Here is a 22,697-nt window from a genome sequence, read left to right as displayed (position 1 = left end):
ACAAGGCCACAAGCACATCCCAGCTGCTCTAGGGCTCTTCTACCAAATGAGTGGGGGCTGAGGGCAAAGGAAGGTCTGAGCCCATGGGTTCAGAACAAGGAAGTGCAAAGATTACCACTGGTTTACAAGCTGACAGGATGTGGTATATGTGAGCCCTCCCTCAGGAAATGTGACATATTGCCAGAACTGCAGCTAATGGGGAAGACCACCCTGCTCACTGGTAGCAAAGTGGGTAGCTACGATCTCTTCTGGAAGCTCCTCTGCAGCACTATTCTTGAGAGTGGAAAAGGAAGTGGTCAAAGGTAAGGAGATCACTGATTGGACGGGCAGCTCCCACCTGGCATAGGGCACTCTCTGCCTGTGTCCGTTCTTCTTCCCTCTGGGCCCGGATGGCTTTCATTTCTGTCTGCTGCTCCTTCAGTCTCATTTTCAACTCCATTTTTTCCCTCTCTAAGCTCTCCAGGGCCTTTGCCAGCTCCTGCTGGTGCCAGGAGCGCTCCTTCTCCTGGCCACATGAAAGAAACACCATTAGAACCAAATGGGTAAGGAGGGGAGGCAGGAGAATTGGAGTAATAAGTCTCTATACTACTCACTAACTGGGTTACCTTGATACTTTTCTAAGCCTGTTTCTTCATCTGTAAAGTGAAGCTAATAATCCCTGCTTTATCTATCCTATCAATTTTTATGATAAGCAAATGAGATTAATTTTAAAAAATCAAATGATATATGTGAAAATACCTTCCAAACTGCAATTGTCCCTTATATATGCTACAGATATCTGGGTTTTAATGTATTTTTTCTTTCTTTTTTTTTTGAACACAGTTCTACCTCCTGCAAGCTGAATAATGTCTTTTCTAAACATGCAAACTTAGAAGTTTTGTCTCCTACACACCCTTTCTTTTTTTCTTTTCTTTTCTTTTTTTTTTTTTTTTTTGAGATGGAGTTTTGCTCTTGTTGTCCATGCTGGAATGCAATGGCACGATCTGAGCTCACTGCAACCTCCCACTCCTGGGTTCAAGCGATTCTCCTGCCTTAGCCTCCTGAGTAGCTGGGACTACAGGCATGCACCACCACACCCAGTTAATTTTTGTATTTTTAGTAGAGATAGGGTTTCACCATGTTGGCCAGTCTGGTCTCGATCTCCTGACCTGGTGATCTGCCTGTCTCACCCTCCCAACATGCAGGGATTATAGGTGTGAGCCACCATGTCCAGCCTTATTATTATTATTTTTTTTTCGGAGATGGAGCCTTGCTCTGTCACCCAGTGGTGTGGTCTCCACTCATTGCAACCTCTGCTCATGTGTAATTGGGACTACAGGTGCCCCTCACTATGCCCGGCTAATTTTTATGTTTTTAGTAGAAATGGGGTTTCACCATGTTGGCCAGGCTGGTGATGAACTCCTGACCTCAAGTGATCCACCTGCCTCGGCCTCCCAAAGTGCCTGGGATTACAGGCATGAGCCACCATGCTTGGATTGGCATTTTATTTTTAGAGATGGGGTCTCACTATGTTGGCCAGGCTGGACTTGAACTCCTGGGCTCAAGTGATCCTCCTGCCTCAGATTCCTGAGTAGCTGAGACCACAGGGGCCACCACACACAGCTCCATATCTGTTATCTTTTATTTTTATTTTTTTGAGACGAGTCTCACAGTCTTGCCTGGGCTGGAGTGCAGTGGCACGATCTCGGCCCACTGCAACCTTCACTTCCTGGGTTCATGTGATTCTCCTGCCTCAACCTCCTGAGTTGCTGGGATAACAGGCGCATATCACCACACCGGGCTAATTTTTTGTATTTTTAGTAGAGACAGGGTTTCACTATGTTAGCCAGACTGGTCTTGAACTTATGACCTTGTGACCCATCCACCTCAGCCTCCCAAAGTGCTAGAATTACAGGCATGAGCCACCATGCCTGGCCTGGTATTTTTATTTTCAGAGATGGGGTCTCACTATGTTGGCCAGACTGGACTTGAACTCTTGGGCTCAAGTGATCCTCCTGCCTCAGCCTCCTGAGTAGCTGAGACCACAGGGGCCACCACACACAGCTCCCTATCCATTAACTTTAAAGCAGCCACATTGTGGTTGACAGTTGTAACAATGAACTGAGGTGGCCAACTCTGGCTATCTGCTACCTACTTTCCTCCACTCAGAGTTGCAGAGTTAGCCCCTGAAAAATCAGGCCTGGCCCAGTGAGGATGTCTCCCTGTATTATATAAGAGCATTAGGATAGGGGTGCTGTTTGTCTTAGAGGCCATCCAGGAACCAAAACCTTTCCCAAGCTCTCTGACTAGTTCAGGACCCTCTATTAGGTGCCCAGGATAGAGGCGAAGGGCTCTGAAGTTGGGCTGCCTGGGTGAAAATCTTTAATCTACCACTACTAGCACTGAATTTCTAAACATTGCACCAGGCATGGTGGCTCACGCCTGTAATCCCAGCACTTTGGGAGGCTGAGGCGGGTGGGTCACGAGGTCAGGAGTTCTAGACCAGCCTGACCAACATGGTGAAACCCCGTCTCTACTAAAAATACAAACATTAGCCGGGCATGGTGGCACATGCCTGTAATCCCAGCTACTCAGGAGGCTGAGGCAGGAGGATCACTTGAACATGAGAGGTGGAGGTTGCAGTGAGCCGAGACAGAGTGAGACTCTGTCTCAAAAAAAAAAAAATTGTTCTAAACATCTCTGTGCCTCAGTTTCTTCATCTATTAAAATGGGGATAGTGTCATTCTCTTCAGGTTGTATTGAGGATGGATATAAGTTGTGTGAATCATTTTAAATGTGCTTAGCACACAGAAAGTGGGCCATACATAACAGCTAGCATCATCATATTAGCATACACTGTACTTTTCCTTTAAAATTCCTGTAAATTTGTAGTTGCTTATTCATGTAATGGGAATATCTCTGTTTCGGCTTTCCCAGTGTCATCCTGTGCAGCTTTCCCCCTCATTTACTACACCCCGGCTACACACACTTGCCTCTTTGCGGGTCCTTGAGCACACTAAGCACTTTCTTTGTTTTTTGAGATGGACTCTCGCTCTGTTGCCCAGGCTGGAGCGCAATGGCGCAATCTCAGCTCAATGCAACCTCTGCCTCATGGGTTCTAGCCAGCCTCCCAAGTTGGTAGGATTATAAGGCACCTGCCACCAAGCCTGGCTATTTTTTTTTTGTATTTTTAGTAGAGATAGGGTTTCACCACGTTGGCCAGGCTGATTTTGAACCCCTGACCTCAAGTGATCCGCCTGCCTCGGCCTCCCAACGTGCTAGGATTACAGGTGTGAGCCACCATGCCCGGCAAACATGTTCATAACTTAAAGCCTTTACTCATGTTTCCTTCTACCTGGAAATCCCTCTCCACCCCTATACCATCATTCCTCACATCTAAACTGACACTTCCTTGGTGAAGACTTCCCAGACAATACAATTGACAGTAGTCTGGCTGTCAATTGTATTGTCTGGGAAGGTTTCACCGACATGGTGGTTCACACATATTATCCCATCACTTTGCAAGGCCGAGGTAGGCTGATCACTTGAGCCCAAGAATTTGAGACAAGCCTGGGAAACATGATGAAACCTCTTATCTACAAAAAATGCAAAAATCAGTCGAGTGTGGTAGTTCATTCCTATGGTCCCAGCTACTTGGGAGACTGAGGTAAGAGGATCACTTGAGTCCAGGAGGGCGAGGTTGCAGTGAGCCCTGATCACGCCACCGCATCCAGCCTGGGCAATGGAGCGAGACCCTGTTGCAAAAGAAATAATAATAATAATAATAAAAAGAAAAAGAGAGGTCTTCCTTTGTTCTTCTTTACAAAACTCAGCAATGTGTAATGTCCCAGTTATAGGATAGTCATTTAACCCTCTGGTTCAAAAAGCCAAAGCCAACTGCGAAAACATAAAAAGGATGAATTTTATTTTTTTATTATTATTATTATTTTTTGAGACAGAATTTCATACTTGTTGCCCAGGCTGGAGTGCAATGGTGCAATCTTGGCTCACCACACCCCCTGCCTCAGGGTTTAAGAGATTCTCCTGCCTCAACTTCCTGAGTAACTGGGATTACAGGCATGTGCCACCACGCCTGGCTAATTTTTGTATTTTCAGTAGAGATGGGGTTTCTCCATGTTGGTCAGGCTGGTCTCAAACTCCCAATCTCAGGTGATCCACCCACCTTGACCTCCCAAAGTGCTGGGATTACAGGCGTGAGCCACTGCGCCCAGCCAAAAAAGATGAATTTTAATAGTAGTTGCCAAGTGTTAAAAAAAAAACTGACCTATTTGCTCTATGTGAGTTATAAGTGTGTTATAGCTACAAGAAGAGCTAATTCTGTGATGTCAAGGAAGTAACAGTCCAGAATTGTTGGTATGACCATGGATAGAATATTCTACCCAGTTCAAAGTGCCACCTTCACACTGGGACATGAGTAAATTGTAACACGCCTAGAGGAAAGCAACCATGTTGGTGAGGCATTTCAAGCAAATCTAAGGCTCACTTGTTCCTGGTAATAGATTTTAGTTCAACATGAATCTCCTAATAACTAGATCTATCTAAAATAAATGGGCAGCCAAGTGATGATACAACAGCAGCTAACCAACCATTACAGAAGTGGACAAAGCAGAACTGGTTAGCAGTTTGGGCCCTGAATCCCTTTTCTACCCCTTATTGGCCATATAATCCTGACTTCTCCTTTTATATTTTATTTATTTAGAGATAGGGAGCTTGCTACATTGCCCATGCTGGTCTCGAACTCCCAGCCTCTAGCAATCCTCCTGCCTTGGCCTCCCAAATTCTTAGGATTATAGGTGTGAGCCACCATGCCCGGCCCTGAGTGACTTCTCTATGCATTTATTCACCTTTATTGTGTGAATAAAGCATTCGGCATGGTGCTTGGCATGGAGAAGTGCTTAATAAATGTCCAATATCATTACTCTTTTCTTTTTAAGATGGAGTCTTGTTCTGTTGCCTAGGCTAGAGGGCAATGGCATGATCTCAGCTCACTGCAACCTCTGCCTCCCAGGTTCAAGTGATTCTCCTGCCTCAGCCTCTCAAGTGGCTGGGACTATAGGCATGCTCTGCCATACTTGGCTAATTTTCTTATATTCTTAGTAGACTTCAGGTGATTCTTCCTGACCTCAGATGATCCACCCACCTTGGCCTCCCAAAGTGCTGGGATTACAGGCATGAACCACCATGCCTGGCCTTTACTTTTTTTTTTTTTTTTAGGCGGAGTCTCGCTCTGTTGCCCAGGCTGGGGTGCAGTGGCATAATCTCGGCTCACCACAACCTCTGCCTCCTGGATTCAAGCAATTCTCCTGCCTCAGCCTCCCGAATAGCTGGGACTACATGGGCACACCACAATGTCTGGCTAATTTTTGTATTTTAAGTAGAAACGGGGTTTCTCTATGTTGGCCAGCCTGGTCTCAAACTCCTGACTTCATGATCCATCAGCCTTGGCCTCCCAAAGTGCTGGGATTACAGGCTTGAGCCACAGCGCCTGGCACAAAAACGTGCTAGCTGTTCTTTTGTTCTTTTTTTTGTTTTGTTTTCCTTTTTTGAGATGGAGTCTCACTCTGTCCTAGGCTGGAGTGAAGTGGCACGATCTTGGCTCACTGCAACCTTTGCCTCCCGTGTTCAAGCAATTCTCCTGCCTCAGCTTCCCAAGTAGCTGAGACTACAGGTGCCCGCCACCATGCCCAGCTAATTTTTATATTTTTAGTAGAGATGTGGTTTCACCATGTTGGCCAGGCTGGTATTGAACTCCTGACCTTGTGATCTGCCCACCTCAGCCTCCCAAAGTACTGGGATTACAGGTATAAACCACCGTGCCTGGCTACTTTTTTTTTTTTTGAGACAGAGTCTTGCTCTGTCATCCAGGCTGGAGTGCAGTGGTGTGATCTCGGCTCACTGCAACCTCCGCCTCCCAGGTTCAAGCAATTCTCCTGCCTCAGCCTCCTGAGTAGCTGGGACTACAGGCTTGTGCCACCATGCCTGGCTATTTTTTTTGTATTTTTAGTAGAGACAGAGTTCCACCATGTTAGCCAGGATGGTCTCAATCTCCTGAGTTTGTGATCCACCCACCTTGGCCTCCCAAAGTGCTGGGATTACAGGCATGAGCCACTGTGCCAGGCTACTTTTTTTTTTCTTAAAGAGACAGGGTCTTGCTATGTTGCCCAGGTTAGTCTCAAGCAATCCTCCTGCCTCAGCCTCCCAAAGTGGTGGGATTACAGGCATGAGCCACTGCACCTTTACAGTTTGCAAACCTTTACAGTGTGTTTTTTTGAGATGGAATTTCACTCTTGTTGCCCAGGTTGGAGTGCAATGACCCGATCTTGGCTCACTGCAACCTCCACCTCCCGGGTTCAAGCAATTCTCCTGCCTCAGCCTCACAAGTAGCTGGGTTTACAGGTGCCCACCACCATGTCCAGCTAATTTTTTGTCTTTTTAGTAGAGACAGGATTTCACCATGCTGGCTAGGCTGGTCTCAAACTCCTGACCTTGTGATCTGCCCACCTTGGCCTCCCAAAGTGCTAGGATTACAGACATGAGCCACTGTGCCCAGCCCACGTTTAGATTTTTAATGGTTGAAAACAAAAATGTGCCAGGCGTGGTGGTTCACGCCTGTAATCCCAGCACTTTGGAAGGCTGAGGTGGGCGGATCACCTGAGGTCGGGAGTTTGAGACCAGCCTGACTAACACGGAGAAACCCCGTCTCTACTAAAAATACAAAATTAGCTAAGCGTGGTGGTGCATGCCTATAATCCCATCTACTTGGGAGGTTGAGGCAGGAGAATGGCTTGAACCTGGGAGGCGGAGGTTGCCATGAGCCGAGATCGCACCACTGTACTCCAGCCTGGGCAACAAGAGCAAAACTCCATCTTAAAAACAAACAAACAAACAAAAAAAAACAATAATGTTTTGTAACTTGTGAAAATTATATGGAATTCACATTTCAGTATCCATATACAAAGTTTTATTTGAGCACAGTTATGCTCATTTGTTTATACATGGCTGCTTTTGCACTACAACTGCAAAGTTAAATAATTGTGACAGAGACCATATGGTCTGCAAAACCTAGCATATAGTCCTTAACAAAAAGCCAAACATGGTAGACTGTGCCTGTGGTCCTAGCTACTCAGGAGTCTGAGGCAAGAGGCTCCTTTGAGCCCAGGAGTTCAAGACCAGCTTGGAAAACATAGTGATATTCCAACTCTAAAAGGAAAAAAACTGCCTAACCCTGGGCTATAGTGACCTTGGCTCAAGGGGGAAAAAGCAAAAAGAAGGAGATGGGGAGGAAGGGAGAAACAGAGAAAGTGGAGGGATGTGGAGAGGAGACAAAACAAAATAAACTATACAGGAGGAAATTATCAAGGAAATGTGCTTATCTCAACTTTAATACAGGATAGGAAAAAAATCTCCTCTGAGAATTCATAACCACAAGCTGAGCTGCACATGGGTTATGGGCTTGACTGTGGGTCAAAACACTTTAAACAGAAAATTTACTTTAAAGTGGTCCTGGGATGCTAGTCCTCCAGCTTCCTAACAGAAGCACAAGCAAATCCTTGGAGGAAAAACTCCTTTGCCTAAGGCCTAAAAAGATTCCCACAGAAAAACCTCCTCAGAACAAAGGTCGTTGGGGGAAAGAAAAAAATATAAAAAGGAAAATTTCCAAAGAACATGAGCTCATCATTGTATCTGATCAAATATTGACTGTATAAAACAATAAAAAATCAAATTTGTTATGTTAAACTACTTAGAACTGAACACACTGATCAAAACAGCACATAAATCAGGGAGGAGTGAATCAGGTAAAACGTTCTTTTTTTTTGAGACAAGGTCTCACTCTGTCGCTCAGGCTGGAGTGCAGTGATGCGCAGCTTACCACAGCCTCAACCTCTTGGGCTTAAGTTATCCTCCCATTTCAGCATCCCAAGTAGCTGGGACTACAGTGTGTACCACCATGTGTGGCTAATTTTTAAATTTTTTTTGTAGAAAACAGGGTTTTGCCATATTGTCCAGGTTGGTCTAAAACTCCTGGGCTCAAGCAATCTGCCTACCTCAGCCTCCCAAAGTGCTGAGATTACAGGTGTGAGCCACTGCACCTGGGCCAGGTAAGATGTTCTAAGACCCTTGTATCATTTAGGAAAAGGGTAAAACTACTGAACCTTGAGATTTTATTAAGTATATGCTTTAAAATACTACAGGTAACCACTAACAGAATTTTTAAAATAAAGTACGTATCATCAAAAGTTGTAGAGAGAAAAAAGAGGTGAGAAAAGAATACAACTTAATCACCCAACTTAATCCTCGAAAAGAAGTTAAGAAAGGTGATTTCCCCTCCCTAAAAGATATAAAAAGGCATGAGAAATAACATAAGATGGCACAAATAAATCCAAATACACCTAAAATCACAATAAAAGCAAATGGAATAAATTATATAATTAAAAGACAAAACACAGTTCTGAACTGTACAAGAATGAATCCAAGATATTTCTCTGCCAGTTTAATAATCTTAAATCCCAGGGTCCACTCTCAACTCTCTGTACACACCAACACAACAACAATAATAATGGCTAACACAAATAGAGAGTCCACTATATGCCAGGAAGCACTCTTAGTGCTTTTCATATATTAACTCCTTTAATAGCAGGAAGCTGGATTTGACACCTTGGTGACCAAATTTCACTTGTATGAGCAGCAATAACTGGACCAAGAGGCAGCAGGTGGAGCACTCATGAAAGGGAGGCCATCCCCTGCCACATCGATCACTTACCCATTTCTCCTGAAGCCGGTTTACCTCCTTCTCATGGGCGGCCATCTGCTGCTCCAGGGCAGTCTTCCCCTCTTGCTCAGCCCAGGCCAGCTGTCTGGCTGCAGCATCCCGCTCCTGCTCTGCCCGGCTCCGTTCAGTGTCCAGTTCTAGCTTCAGGCACCTCACTTCCCCTAACATGCCAGGGACAGGATCAGGCCTCTGCCCCCGCTCCTTTTATCTAATAAAATTCTCCCTCTCCCCTGACCTCACGAGCAACTCCCATCTCAGAGGCCCTGCACCCTGCTGGGGAAAGACGTGTAATAGCCTCCCACCGTCTTCCTAGCTTTCAATATCTCCATGGAATGGAGCACACCCCACCCTAGTTGGGTTCTCACCTTGTATTACTTCCTTGGCTTGAGTGACAGTTTGAATCTGGACCTCCAGCTGCCCCTTGGTGACCTCTATCACAGAATTTTGTTGTTGGGCTTCAAACAGACTGCTCTCCAGTAGCTCTTTGGCTGAGCTGTGAGGTTCAGGAATCAGAAGAGGTTCTTACCCATCAAGGACCTTACCCTTCAAGAGGGGTTGGGTTCTAAGTACTTACTGGCTACCTGGAGAAGTTAGGGGGGCAATTATAAATTCATAATCAATTTAGGACCTACATACTCACGGCAGGGAGCTTAGCTTCACTGCCTTTGCCTTGCAAAGCTCTCTCTGCGCTTGGCTGAACTGAGTCTAGGCCCTACCTGAGCCCCTGTAGTTGTTCAGCGAGGTCCTGCCGGTCGCGCTCCATTGCCTGCAGCCGCACCTCTAGAGCTGCCTTCTCGCGTACTAGGGCCTCCTTCTCCTGGACTGCCCTGGCAAGCACTTCTTCCTGTCGTTTTGCCTCCTGATGCAGCTGCTCCAGCTGAGCCATGGCTGCCTCCTGCTGGTGACATGACTGAGGGGAAGAATGTGGTGAGACACGGAGCAGAGGCAGGATTCCCCCTGGGGCCACTACAGCCAGGTTAGGGCCACTGGCTCTTCAGAGACTTTGGACCTAGCTCTGTGGCCCAGAGCATTACTCACCCCATGTGGCATTTATCTATTTCCCTGATCAGCCCACAGAGCCCCCAGCCCAGGAAGAATGCTCTCTGGTGAACAAGACCCTGTGCTAGGGACAGCAGGAGACCTGCTCCTCAGGACGTTTTAGTCCTGAGAAGATGCACACATAATACCAGGAAGAAAGTGATCAGTATCCGGAGAAAGGGACTCTGAAGCGAGAGTCCATACAATTATTAGGACAATGGGAGGTTTTGTAGAGGAGAAAGATGATCTTTGAGCCAGGTCATTTATTGGATCAGGAAAAAAATTTACTCAGTCCCTGTTATGTGGTAGGCAGTATGCTAAAAGCTGGAAGAATAAAAACAAATAAGATATAGCTTTGCCTTCAAGGAGCTTTTGGTCTAAAGGTGGAGACATATAAAGAGATAATTACAGCATGAGGAATGTAGCGGCTGAAATAAGCATGAGGTGCTATCAGAGTATAAGGAGAAGCTTCTAATTCAAACTGGGTGGTGTGAAGTAGTGGGGAATCAGTGAAGAGCTTTTTTTTTTTGAGATGGAGTCTTGCTCTCTTGCCCAGGCTGGGGTCCAGTGGCATGATCTTGGTTCACTGCAACCTCTGGCTCCTGGGTTCAAGCGATTCTCCTGCCTCAGCCTCCTGAGTAGCTGGGATTACAGGTGTGTGCCACTACGCCTGGCTAATTTTTAAATTTTTAGTAGAGATGGGATTTCATCATGTTGGTCAGGCTGGTCTCAAACTCCTGACCTCGTGATCTGCCCCCCTCTGCCTCCCAAAGTGCTGGGATTATAGGCATGAGCCACAGCACCCGGCTTCAGTGAAGAATTCTTATAGGCATTCTTTTTTAAAATGGTAAGATATACTGCAAACTAGTAACACTGGTCATTTCTAGGAAGTAAGACTTTTTTACTTTCCAGATAATTTCTGTAGTGTTTTAATTTTTTTAAATGAGCATGTATTACACCTTAATGATGGTGTCCATTTTGTCTTCTCACCTCACTTAGCTTCCTTTGAATTTCTTCCTTCTCTTCTTGGATACCTCTGAGATCTGCCTGCAGCTCAGCTCCAGCCTCCTCCACTTTCTGCAACTGAGCCTCCAGGTGAGTGTTCTTTCCCCAGAGGACTTCCCTGATCCTCTCTGCCTCCGCCAGGTCCACCTGCAAAGCATTTCTTGCATGCTCTGTGGCCTCCATTCTGCTGCACACAGACTGGTTCTTCTCCTCTAACTATTGGCCAAAAAGGGAAAGGAGAACAGGCATCAAAGACAAATGGTTAGTTTAGGAATTAAATGCTAAGACTGAAATCCAAGTGAGATATGAATCTATTCTCCGAAGATCAACAAAGGAGTGTTTATCAGAGGGGGGAGCATCTGCTGGGCGCGGTGGCTCACGCCTGTAATCCCAGCACTGTGGGAGGCTGAGGGGGGCCGATCACCTGAGGTTGGGAGTTTGAGACCAGCCTGGCCAACATGGAGAAACCCTGTCTCTACTAAAAATACAAAAAATCAGCCAGGCATGGTGGTGCATGCTTGTAATCCCAGCTACTCGGGAGGCTGAGGCAGGAGAATCGCTTGAACCCAGGAGGCAGAGGTTGTGGTGAGCTGAGATTGAGCCATTGCACTCCAACCTGTGCAACAAGCGTGAAACTCCCTCTCAGGAAAAAAAAAAAGGGCCAGGTAGGGGGAAATCCATTTATTTGATCTAGTGCCTATAATCCAGGTAATAGATGGGCTGGATGCTGGAGATGGAGATATGAAAGGCAAAATCCTGCTCCCAGATAATTCAGAATAATGGAATAGAGAACATTTCTGGGGCTTAAGGGAACAGAGGTTGCAAGGAGGTTCCCTCGCTAAAATTATAGGTTAAATCTGTAACCTATAGAAAACATTCTTTGGGACTTAGGCTCTTCAGCAGATTTTTTTCTGGTGATTGCTATTATTTCACCCAACAGGATTAAAAACCTAGTCCTAGACTGGGCACGGTGGCTCATGTCTATAATTCCAGGGCTCTGGGAGGCTGAGGTGGATGGATCACCTGAGGTCAGGAGTTTGAGACCAGCCTGGCCAACATGGTGAAACCCCATCTCTACTAAAAATGCAAAAATTAGTCAGGGGCAGCCAGGTACGGTGGCTCATGCCTATAATCCCAGCACTGTGGGAGGCCAAGGTGGGCGAATCACCTGAGGTCAGAAGTTCAAGAATAGCCTGACCAACATGGTAAAACTCTGTCTCTAGTTAAAATACAAAATTAGCCGAGTGTGGTGGTACATGCTGGTAGTCCCAGCTACTCGGGAGGCTGAGGCAGGAGAATCGCTTCAACTCAGGAGGTGGAGGTTGCAGTGAGCCAAGATAACGCCACTGCACTCCAGCCTGGCAACGGAGTGAGACTCCATCTTAAAAAAAAAAAAAAGCTTGAACCCAGAAGGTAGAGACTGCAGTGAGCTAAGATCATACCACAGTCTGGGCGACAGAGGGAGATTCATCTGAAAAAAAAAAAACAACCAGCAAAATTCTAGTCTTTCTTCCAGAGGACATGGGCCCCTTTCCAACCCTGGTGACTTACCCTAAAGCCTAGAGATGGTTCTGCTGAAGATGTGGGAGTGGAGTATTTGTAATGTCTAAAACCCAATCCTTACAGCCTTTGCTCTCCTCTGCACTGTAAGTGTTCCTTTTGCTCATTTCAGAACTACATTTGGGAGCTGATCTGTCTTGTCCTCAGTTAGGGTCCAACCCTTCCCTGGGAACCAGGAAAATCTTTACTCACCTGGAGAAGCTGCTGGTTCAGCCCAACTTTATCTAAGGCCAAAGCCTCATTTAAGGCACTGAGCTTGAGAGCTGCAGCCCGAAGATCAGCTACCTCTGCCTTCAGGATGTTTTCAGAACTCGACAGCTCTGCAATTGACTGCTCTGCCTAAAAACAAAGAGGGTTAAAGAGTTTCCTATTTCTAATTTTCCTGCAACGGTAAACAGTTCACATTCCGAACACTGATGCTTTTTTGGTATAGAGATGAGTTAATACTCCATTCCTCTCCTGCATTCTAAACAAGTTTTCCCTTCAATCATTCATTAAGGAGTAAGACAGAAGCTCACAGTATAGAGGTACCAATGTAAGGACAGAGAAATGACTACAGTTGTAATGAAGCCATAGAAAATGTAAGCACAAAGTGCTCTGGGAACTCAAAAAAAATATTAATATAGTTTGGAAGAGTCAAATATGCTTAGTAGAGAAGTTGACAATTAAGTTGGGTATTGAGAGATGAGGAACACTTTGCGCATAAAGGAGGAGGAAAGAAGTAGCGCAGGGAAAGGGAAGAAAAGTATACGCAAAGTATTAGAGTCATGAAAGAACATGGAATAACTGAGAATCCAATTACTGCTCTGTGGCAGGAGCAAAGGATATGAGGCATTAGGATGGGTTTTACAGTAGAAAGAGAGGCTAAAACACAGTTTAGGGCACATGACAAAAAGCTTTGAATGTGGCACCACAGAGCTAGAAAGCCATTGAATGGTTTTAAGAGACAGACATAACCAGGTTTATACTTTAGAAAGCCCATTCTAATTTCAATATAGAGGGTATGTTGGAAGAGAGAACCCACAAGTAGACTAATGATTAAGGAAAGATGAGGGATCCTGGCTTGAAGGTGAAGAATGAGGCAGGCTGCATGAGAATACACTTTTGAAGCTGCCCACCCAGCAAGTGAGGAGAGGAGGCCACGCACCCTAGCCAGCGCTGCGGTCACTTCCGTTTGCTCTTGCCTCAGTAACTCCCCTTCCAGGCGACTTGACTCCAGCGCTTCCCGAAGAGTGATCAGTTCACTGAGTGATTCTGACTGTTTGGCTTCCAGGCCCACCAGCGTCTCCTGACTAAGATGGGAAGGAGAGGGGTCTAGAGGAACTCTTAGGGATGGACAATAACCCCAAAGGTAACAGGAATGTAATCACCTTTGCTATGCAACGGAATGAGGAAGGTCTATAAAACTGGCAAGGAAAGATTTCTAAGACATATCGAGAGAAAAAAATCAAGGCGCAGAACAGTATAAACATAATACACTATTTTTTATGCAAGAAAGCAGGGGAAGAAAGAATATATGCCTATATTTGCATGAAGTAGCACTGGCAAGATAAACAAGAAGTCAACTAAAATGGCTGCCTAAAGAGGGAAGGGACATGGGATGGAGAAAGCACAAATGGGAGTGAGACTTCTCTGTGTATCTTCTAAACTCACTGAAGCCTCAAACTCCTGGGGGCTCATGTGATCCTCCCATCTCTTTTCTTTATTTTTATTTTTATTTATAGAGATGGGGTTTCATCATGTTGGTCAGTCTGGTCTTGAACTCCTGACCTCGTGATCTGCCTGCCTCGGCCTCCCAACGTGCTGGGATTACAGGCGTAAGCCATCGTGCCCAGCCTCTTTTCTTTTTTTCTTTTTTTTTTTTTTTTGAGACAGACTCTTTCTCTGTCACCCAGGCTGGAGTGCAGTGGTGAGCCTCCTAGGTTCAAGCAATTCCCCTGCCTCAGCCTCCCAAGTAGCTTGGACTACAGGTGCGTGCCACCACGCCCAGCTAATTTTTTGTATTTTTAGTAGAGATGGGGTCTCACCATGCTAGCCAAGCTGGTCTTGAACCCCTGACCTCGTGATCTGGGCCCAATCCTGTTGCTATTATTTCACCCAACAGGATTAAAAACCTAGTCCTAGACTGGGCACAGTGGCTCATGTCTATAATGAGCCACTATAATGGGATGCCTCGGCATCCCAAAGTGCTGGGATTAAAGGTGTGAGCCACCGCACCCAGCCGATCCTCCTATCTACCCTGCCAAGGCTATAGGCACATGCCACCACATTCAGCTTTTTTGTTGTTTCTGTGGTGACAGACGTCTCACTATGTTGCCCAGGCTGGTCTCAAACTCCTGGCCTCAAGCAATCCTCCCACTAAGGCCTCCAAAGGGGTCGGAATTACAGGTGTGAGCCAATGTGCCTAGCCTTAAAATAGTTTTGACTTTTGAATCATATAAATGTATTATCAAGTCAGACAAATTAAATTTAAAAGCATATTATGGGCCGGGCGTGGTGGCTCACACCTATAATCCCAGCACTTTTGGAGGCCGAGGCGGGTGGATCACGAGGTCAAGAGATCGAGACCATCCTGGTCAACATAGTGAAACCCCGTCTCTGCTAAAAATACAAAAATTAGCTGGGCATGGTGGCACGCGCCTGTAGTCCCAGCTACTCAGGAGGCTGAGGCAGGAGAATTGCTTGAACCCAGGAGGCGGAGGTTGCGGTGAGCCGAGATGGCGCCATTGCACTCCAGGCTGGGTAACAAGAGCGAAATTCCGTCTCAAAACAAAACAAAACAAAACAAAACATATTATGATCTCTGTGGATTGTCTGCCCTTGTCTCTGGTATAGGGAGATCATTCTTAGCACAAGTCATGACCCTTATGGTAGCCCTTCAAGCTTCAACTATTCATGCCTACCAGATACAAGGAACTGGGGCATAGGAGAGGAGAGAAATAGAACAAAGATGAAAATACATTCCTGCTCCCACTTATTAAAGACCTACCATATGCCAGGTTTTATTTTGGCATTTTTCAGAACATTGCTGTAATTTTCCCAGCGACCCTTCAAGGTAAATATTATCATCATCATTTTACAAATAATCTGTCCAACTGACAGAGCCATAATTCAAACCAAGCTTTTGCCCAGCTCAAAGTCCTTGCTTTTTATGTGACATCATATAGGGGAATTTACAGATTAGCTGGGGCCATTGATTCTGGATTTCCCTTTCTTGACCAGCTAGCACATTTCCCACTACTTCCCTGTATAAGTCTTAGCCTTTAGCCACCCCAGCCTACTCTGAACATGCCATGAACCTTCCTGCCTCCTTTTATTTGCTAATCTGTTCCTTGAGCTCTTCCCCAACTCTCTACTAACCAAACAGGGCAAGGCCCAGCACAAAGTCTACCCACTCTTCCATAAAGCATTCCCTAGTCCTCAATAATTAACTGTTACTCCTGTGCTCCCAAAGGACTTAGTCTGAAACTCTATTTAACTCAGACTTCATCTGATCTCATGTCACAGTTAGTTGTCTGTCTTCTGGGAAGCTCCCTGAGATTAGGGCTTGTGTCTTATTCATTTCTGTATTCCCCCCACTGTCTCATCCCATATGGGTGCTCTGCAAAGACTTAACCAACCACGAACTTCCCATATTCATCTTTCTGCAAAGAAAGAAGCAGTAAGCTAATATGAACCCACTGCATGCCAGACTTCTACATACTCTACTTTCTAAGAGAGGAGACTAGGTGGAGCGGGTGTAGAATTGAAGGAAGACCAGGCCCCAGAGAGGTGGAGACTGGTTGCACTTACAGACGCTCCCTCTCCCGCACAGCCAGGTGCAGCTCCTCCTGCTGCTCCTCCTTCTGGCCCTGGGCAGAGTCCCCCTGCAGCTGAAGCTCCACGTTTGCCCTTCGCAGGCGCCATGCCTCCTGCTCTAGCACCTCCAGCTGCTGCCGCAGCTCTTCCCTGGCCTTCTGCAGCAGCTCTCGCTCCCTGGAAGAAGGAAATCAGAGATGAACAGAGACCGTGGGACCTCAATTTCTTTCTGGAAGCAGACATCACAGGTTCAAATGAAAGGTGCTTGTCTCAAGATCCCATCTTCCCTTTAGACTCCAACCCCAAAAGCTTGTTCTGCAGAAACAAGTAGAACACAGAGCAAAACAGCCCTGAGTCTCAGGGACAGCAGGATCAGCACCCCAAAACCTGATGGGAGTGGGTAAATGGCTGGATGAGGACTGGACTGAGACCAGGCTGGGAGGGTGGGATAAACAGCCCATCTGCTCACTTGCTAAGAGAGTCCACCTCTCCCTGGAGGTCCACAGTCTGCCCTGCTAGAGTGTCCCGCTCCCCAGTGAGCTTCTGCAGCCGCTGTCTCAAGGCTTTGCCTTCTTCCTCCCACTGATCATGCTGCTGTTGCAACAAGCTCACAGCCTCTTGGCAGCCTGCAAGCTGCTGTGTTAGGTCCTGTGGAGGGAGAGCAAGAGAAACCAGATGATGAGCAAGGGCAAAGAAGATGTCAGAACCCTGAACATGGGGCTGGAGAAGGGGCTCGGGGGCTGGTGCAACAAGAGTAAGCTGAGAAGGGAGATGCAACTATTCAAGAAGACAGACCATCAGAGGTCATTGGGCTTCTGTGGCTCTAGATTCTTAGAGTTTGTCATCTCCAAGTGTACAGTGGCATGGGGGAGTGGTAAGTGTGCCTAGGACCCTCAGAGTTGGAGAACACTGGCCCAATAATCTCCCAGGGCTCTGGTTCCCAATCTCTGCATGTTATGCAAAGACTGTATACAAAGTGAAGCATGCCATTGGCATGGATGTGCCTGCTACTCACAAGCACAATTCAGCAGACACAGACAGATTCACTTTGGGATGTTGACAAAACACCTCACGATTGGTCAACAAAGTGAAAGGGACAGTCCAAGCTAGGGAGGTATCTGGGGCACACATTAGTTTAGACACACACCCCTGTGACTGAGGGAGAATGCTGAGGGTTCTTACCTGCACAGCCTGGCGTCTCTGAGTCAGCACTGAACGCACCAGAGTAAGAGCCTTGTCTGGATCCTGGTAATCAAACTGGGAGAAGATACTAAAGTCCAATTCCAAAGAGCTCTCATGACCAGAGCCTTGGGCTATATTGTCCCCTTCTTCCACCATGACCTGAAACCCAATACAGCAGGGTCAACACCCTACTGACGAAAGCCTAGAGTTTATACAGGGACTTAACCCTGTAGCCTGGACAAACCTGATGTTTTCCTTTTCAGATCCTCTCCCTTGGGGGAAGGAGGGGAGTATCTGAGAGCATAAAAGTCTGGTTACTTCAACTCTCCACCTTTGGTCACCCAAGTCTAGTACTAGCAACAAGGCTAGAACACTCTCTGAGGTAACAAGTGAAGAAATAAAAGATGAAACTATTGAGATAGTGAAGACCAGAATCTAGCCTCTGCCCTGAGAACTGCCATAGAAACAGGAAAGAGGGCCTATCCTGTCAGGTAGTGCTAAGACATGAATGCATAGCTATCTCTTAGGGTTCTGGTCTTCGAAAACACAGAACTCACCCCCACAAGACTTTAAGCCCCCAAACCTCAGAGACTGGAAATCTAAGCAGGACTGAAAGGACATGGAGACCTGGGGAGAGGAGGCATAACCTGGTTACCATGAATAGGAGGCTTCCCAGTACCTGGGTTATATCCTTGATCACCTGCTGTAAAGACAACTTCTCCTCTTGGGCATTCCTACTGAGAGATGCTTCATGTTCCATTAACTCTGTGTGATTTGTCTCCTGACCAGGGAACAGAATAGAGCCTCAGAGCCAAACTATCAAAAGTGAATTTATTATTCCAGGCCCCCAAACAACCAAAGTCTCATTCCATCTATTCTATCAGCTCCAGTTTTTCCCTGACCAAACGTTAATGCTAATATGTTATCCGAAGAGTCTGAAGACAATGTGATGTGGTGATTACAAGCTTAGATTAAGTGATTATGAGTTCCAAATTAGACTTCACAGATTAGAATTCCTGCTCTATCACTTACTACCTTGGTTACCATAGGCAACTATTTCTTTGGGCTTCTTTAAAATAGAAATAATTATCAGTAACTACTTGTTTTGAGGCTTAAATGAAAAATGCATTTAAGCTATTCAACATAATGTCTGGAACAAGGCAAATGTTCAATAAATGTAAGCTATTATTAGACGGGGGATGGCTGTTGTCTCTGAACAGTAAATGGATGCTTGAGACCTAATGCTAAACCAGAGAATCCTCTAGCCCCAAAGCAAGACATAATCTTAAAGACTCATGAGTTCCTCTCTTCCCTCCGATTTGTGTTAGTGAAGGCCTGAAGACTTAGACTTGCAATTATGTTTTATTTGGCTTATACAAAATTTGAATCAACATTTATAAATGGAAAGATTTTACATTAAAAATATAAATTTCTGGCTTCTCCCAAAATATTAATAAATGGGCCACACCCAGCCTTCATTCGTACATGGAAATGATTTACTGAAGTTGAACAGTGGATGCCTCCTCTAGATGAGACATTTATTCTTCAAGGTCTCACAATCCCTATCACTCCTCATGGCTTCCTTAATACTGAGCTCAAGTGTTCCCTGCAGTACTGAAAACTAAATAAAACAGCACTGGAAAACCAGAATTCTTACAACTAAACCCACTTCATTTATTTACATTATCTGAACCCCATGGATATTCTGAATTGGCAAATTTCTGAAAAAAAAAAAAAAAGAAAAGAAAAAAAAAAAAGGGTCGGGGGGAATCAGAAAGCTACAATGCCTGTTGATTGATACCAGCTTGCATGAGAAGACTAGGGGTATGTATATGAATAGGGGTTCAGGAGCTACCTAATATCAGGAATCTGAAAACTTGCAGAGATGAAACATGATATCAAGCCAGAGGGTTCTAACATCCAACCTTAGAGAATCCCTTTGATAACATCCCTGGCAGATGTTAAGCCAGTGACCAAAACCTTACTCCTTCACAAGACAGGCTGTTCAACTATTGAAGAGCTCTAACTGTGAGTCAGAATCTACTCCCCTAATAACTTCTAGCTATTGACATTGGTTTTGGCCTAGAAAACATTAAATACATACACTCTCTTTTCCCAGTGTCAGTCCTTCAGATATGTGAGGGCAGCTAGCATGTCTTCAAGGGCCTTCAATAAGCTTCAGGCTCTTTCTTCTCCTGGCTAAACACTGCCATACTCCTCAGTTGTTTCCCATGTGACAAGGTTTTAAATCTCTCCACACATCCGTTTCCTGGTAACTCACTAATTTGCTAATGTGTCTCTGAATGTATGTGCCAAGTCTCTGGCATATTGCATATGCATGCCATTGCAATTTCCCCAGGAATACAGTAGGGATAGTATACAGTCAATAACATTTATTCAATGAATAAATGAATGAGTTAATTAATTTTCAGATTCAGCCAAAATTTATTTTTTAGCTTTAGAGGATTGCATCATGGAATATTTAACTGGTATCCTGCACTATCTGCCCATATAGGACAAGAAACCTACAAGCCCATGCCCTACTCCCTTCCAGAACAAAGGATCATGTACCAGGATCTCCAATGTCTCTCTCAGAGCCTTTACCATCTTTTCATAATCTTCATTTTGCTTCTCAGACTGGGTCAGCAGAGCAGAGAGCTCAGTCACCCTAAAGAGAAGAGCATAGCACTGTCACCAGAACAACCCATGGATGTGGACAGAGCTCCAATGCAGCACACCCCAGCCCCAACCCCAGACACTCCCAACTGCGGCCACCCTAAAATCCTTTAGCACCCCCAGCCCCTCTGCACTCCCTGAATACCACATGATGCTGTAGCCTTGAAGTGGGGAGGCAAAAAATCACTCAGACACATGCAGGGATTTACCACATCTCAAGGCTGGAACACGTGTTTGGGGGCCCGAGAGCTGAAGGAAAGCCCTGGCCCAGGCCCTTCCAGGCCTTGCTTGATCTTGAAGTCAAGCACCCTGAAGCCAATAAGAACATCGGAATTGCCACAAGGGATAGTCCCAAGGTCCCTCCAGCCTGAGGTTCTGACTCTGATAGGGAAAAAGGAAGGGCAATTTGGGGAAGATTATGGTCAACCTTCTTGATATTAAACTCAAGGTCCAGCAAAATCACCAAACACTTAACACTATATCTTGGAGCTTACTGCTTGGTAATATGTGAGTGGCTAAATAAATATTTCTTGAATGAATGCTATCTAAAAGTTTAAATTTTTTTTTCAATATTTTTGTTTTGAGACAGGGTCTTGCTCTGTTGACCAGGCTAGAGTACAGTGGTGCAGTCATAGCTCACTCTCAAGCAATCCTCCTGCCTCAGCTTCCCAAGTAGCTAGGACTATAGGTGCATGCCACCACATGGCTATTTATTTTTATTTTTATTTTTACTTTTAGTAGAGACAAGGTCTCACTGTGTTGCCCAGGCTGGTCTTGAACTCCTGGGCTCAAGTGAACCTCCTGCCTCAGTGAAAGTCTTAGTAATTTTATCCTATACCATCTCTAAGAATCTTAACTCATTGTATGGTCATTTGTTTAAGTATTACATCACTCAACAAACATTTATTGGCCAGGCACTGTGGCTCAAACCTGTAATCTTAGAACTTTGGGATGCCAAGGTGGAAAGACTGCTTAAGATCAGGAGTTCCAGACTGGCCTGGGAAACATAGCAAGACCCCACCACTACAAAAAAAATAAAAAAAATCAGCCAGGCATAGTGGTGTGTGCCTGTAGTCCCAGCTACTCTGGAGGCTGAAGCAGGAGAACTGCTTGCGCCAAGGAGGTCAAGACTGCAGTGAGCTGTGTTTGCACTACTGCACTATAGCCTGGGCAACAGAGCTAGCCTCTGTCTCAAGAAGCACAGAAACAAAATGTATTGAGTATCTACTATATGGCAGGTGAAGTACAAAGTACTAGAAACACAAAACTTACTAAGACGTGGTCTCTTTCTTTGTGCTTCTCAGTGCCTCCAAAAGCAAAAACAAAACAAAATAGTCCTGCATTTTATGTATGTTATCTTCAACAGGTGAAGACACAACCCTAGTCATGGGCATATATGAACTTTGTCCTGAGATTCATTGGGGCTCTCTGCTCATTTCCCTGCCCTTCTACATCATCATTTTAAAAAACCTACTTCATTATAATCCAAAAATTAAAACAGCCTAACCCAAAAAAGAGAAGGTAGGGGAAACTAAATCATCAGTGAGATCAATGCTGTAATAAGAAGTCAAAAGACTACAAGAGCACAATAACTTAGCAGGCTACTAAGGTCAGAGAAGGCTTCATAGAAGAGGTGACATTTTGGCCAGTTGTGGTGGCTCACCCCTATAATCCCAGCACTTTGGGAGGCTGAGGCAAGTGGATTACTTGAGGTCAGGAGTTTGAGACCAGCCTGGCCAACACTGTGAAACCCTATCTCTACTAAAAACAAAAAAATTAGCCAGATGTGGCATGTGCCTGTAAATAGTCCCAGCTACTTGGGAGCTGAGGCAGGAGAGTCACTTGAACCCGGGAGGCAGAGGTAGGGTAGTTGAGATAGTGTCACTGCACTTCAGCCTGGGCAACAGAGTGAGACTCTGTCTCAAAAAAAAAAAGGTAATATTCGAACTACTCCTTAGAGGATAAGGCAGAGAGAGAAGGGAGGGAAGCTTTCCAGACTAAAGTCAGCAGGTACAAAGTCAGGGAAAGGAAAGAGCTTGGCTGTTCTGGGAATGGCAAGTAGTTTGGTGTTCATGGAGGATGGAGTCACAGCTAGCTCCATAAATCAACAGGAGAGAAACTGGGCTGAAAGACAGGCTGAGGGCAGAGATCAGTACAAGCCCCAACTGTGGCATCAGGTTTCAAAGTAGACTCCCTCAGGCACATCTTCTTCTCCTCCATGGTAGGAATGTTCTTGGCATCTCCCCTCCCTGTCCCTAACCCTGTAAGGAGTCAGCTCTCTCTCAGCAAACCCTTCCTGGGACCCCAGGCCATCTCACCGGTCCTGCAGTTCAGCCTTCTCCAGATCCCCTTGACTCTTCAGCTGTATTAACTCCTGGCTCCTCTCATGGGCTACCTTCTCCAGCTCCTGGGTCTTGGTTAGTAGCAGTAGCAGCTGGGCTGGTTCCCGCCCATCCATTCTCCCAGATCCGTCGGGTTCCCGAGACTGTGCTCCCACAGTCAAGCGCAGACAACAGGTCAACAGGGACCCTGAAAGCCTCACGTGCTCAGCCTTTAGCTCTGTCAGATCTCTGAGTACAAGCAAGGAAAACAGCAGACTCCACTACGAACCAGGGAAGGGAGTGTGGTGATCAGGCCCAGTGAAGCATGAGGAGCAAAGCTGGGAAAA

At 45.7% G+C, this 22,697-nt stretch overlaps 1 protein-coding gene and 1 long non-coding RNA gene across 9 annotated transcripts in view; one reads left to right on the top strand and one right to left on the bottom strand.

The window, feature by feature from the left end:
• Positions 1 to 22,697, bottom strand: part of CEP250 (centrosomal protein 250) — a 57,712-nt gene that overhangs the window by 21,359 nt on the left and 13,656 nt on the right. For 6 of the 7 annotated variants that reach the window (XM_012455110.2, XM_064382348.1, XM_012455108.3 and 3 more), the window contains 13 exons: positions 22,348 to 22,599; positions 19,925 to 20,021; positions 18,033 to 18,134; positions 17,354 to 17,512; positions 16,641 to 16,819; positions 16,166 to 16,348; positions 13,521 to 13,665; positions 12,566 to 12,712; positions 10,799 to 11,029; positions 9,487 to 9,680; positions 9,136 to 9,263; positions 8,762 to 8,931; positions 338 to 505 (listed from right to left, as the gene is read on the bottom strand). In XM_012455110.2, coding sequence (XP_012310533.2) covers positions 338 to 505; positions 8,762 to 8,931; positions 9,136 to 9,263; positions 9,487 to 9,680; positions 10,799 to 11,029; positions 12,566 to 12,712; positions 13,521 to 13,665; positions 16,166 to 16,348; positions 16,641 to 16,819; positions 17,354 to 17,512; positions 18,033 to 18,134; positions 19,925 to 20,021; positions 22,348 to 22,599 — 2,155 coding nt within the window. Of the gene's footprint in view, positions 1 to 337; positions 506 to 8,761; positions 8,932 to 9,135; positions 9,264 to 9,486; positions 9,681 to 10,798; positions 11,030 to 12,565; positions 12,713 to 13,520; positions 13,666 to 16,165; positions 16,349 to 16,640; positions 16,820 to 17,353; positions 17,513 to 18,032; positions 18,135 to 19,924; positions 20,022 to 22,347; positions 22,600 to 22,697 lie in introns of those variants that run through there. The other variant, XM_021665741.2, reaches the window with a different exon arrangement.
• LOC105719188 (uncharacterized) lies at positions 157 to 22,546 on the top strand. Of its 2 annotated transcripts, XR_010344532.1 has the most exons (4): positions 157 to 302; positions 7,981 to 8,099; positions 10,808 to 10,903; positions 12,486 to 22,546. It is a non-coding gene; the product is annotated as an uncharacterized LOC105719188 (long non-coding RNA). The 2 variants fall into 2 exon arrangements; XR_001107920.2 differs by lacking the exon at positions 7,981 to 8,099 and having other exon boundaries at positions 160 to 302.

This window comes from Aotus nancymaae, unplaced genomic scaffold (genome assembly GCF_030222135.1).
Source record: "Aotus nancymaae isolate 86718 unplaced genomic scaffold, 86718_ANA_hifiasm-v0.15.2.pri h1tg000029l, whole genome shotgun sequence".
NCBI classification, from domain to species: Eukaryota; Metazoa; Chordata; class Mammalia; order Primates; family Aotidae; genus Aotus; species Aotus nancymaae.
This window is presented reverse-complemented; position numbering and strand designations above follow the sequence as displayed.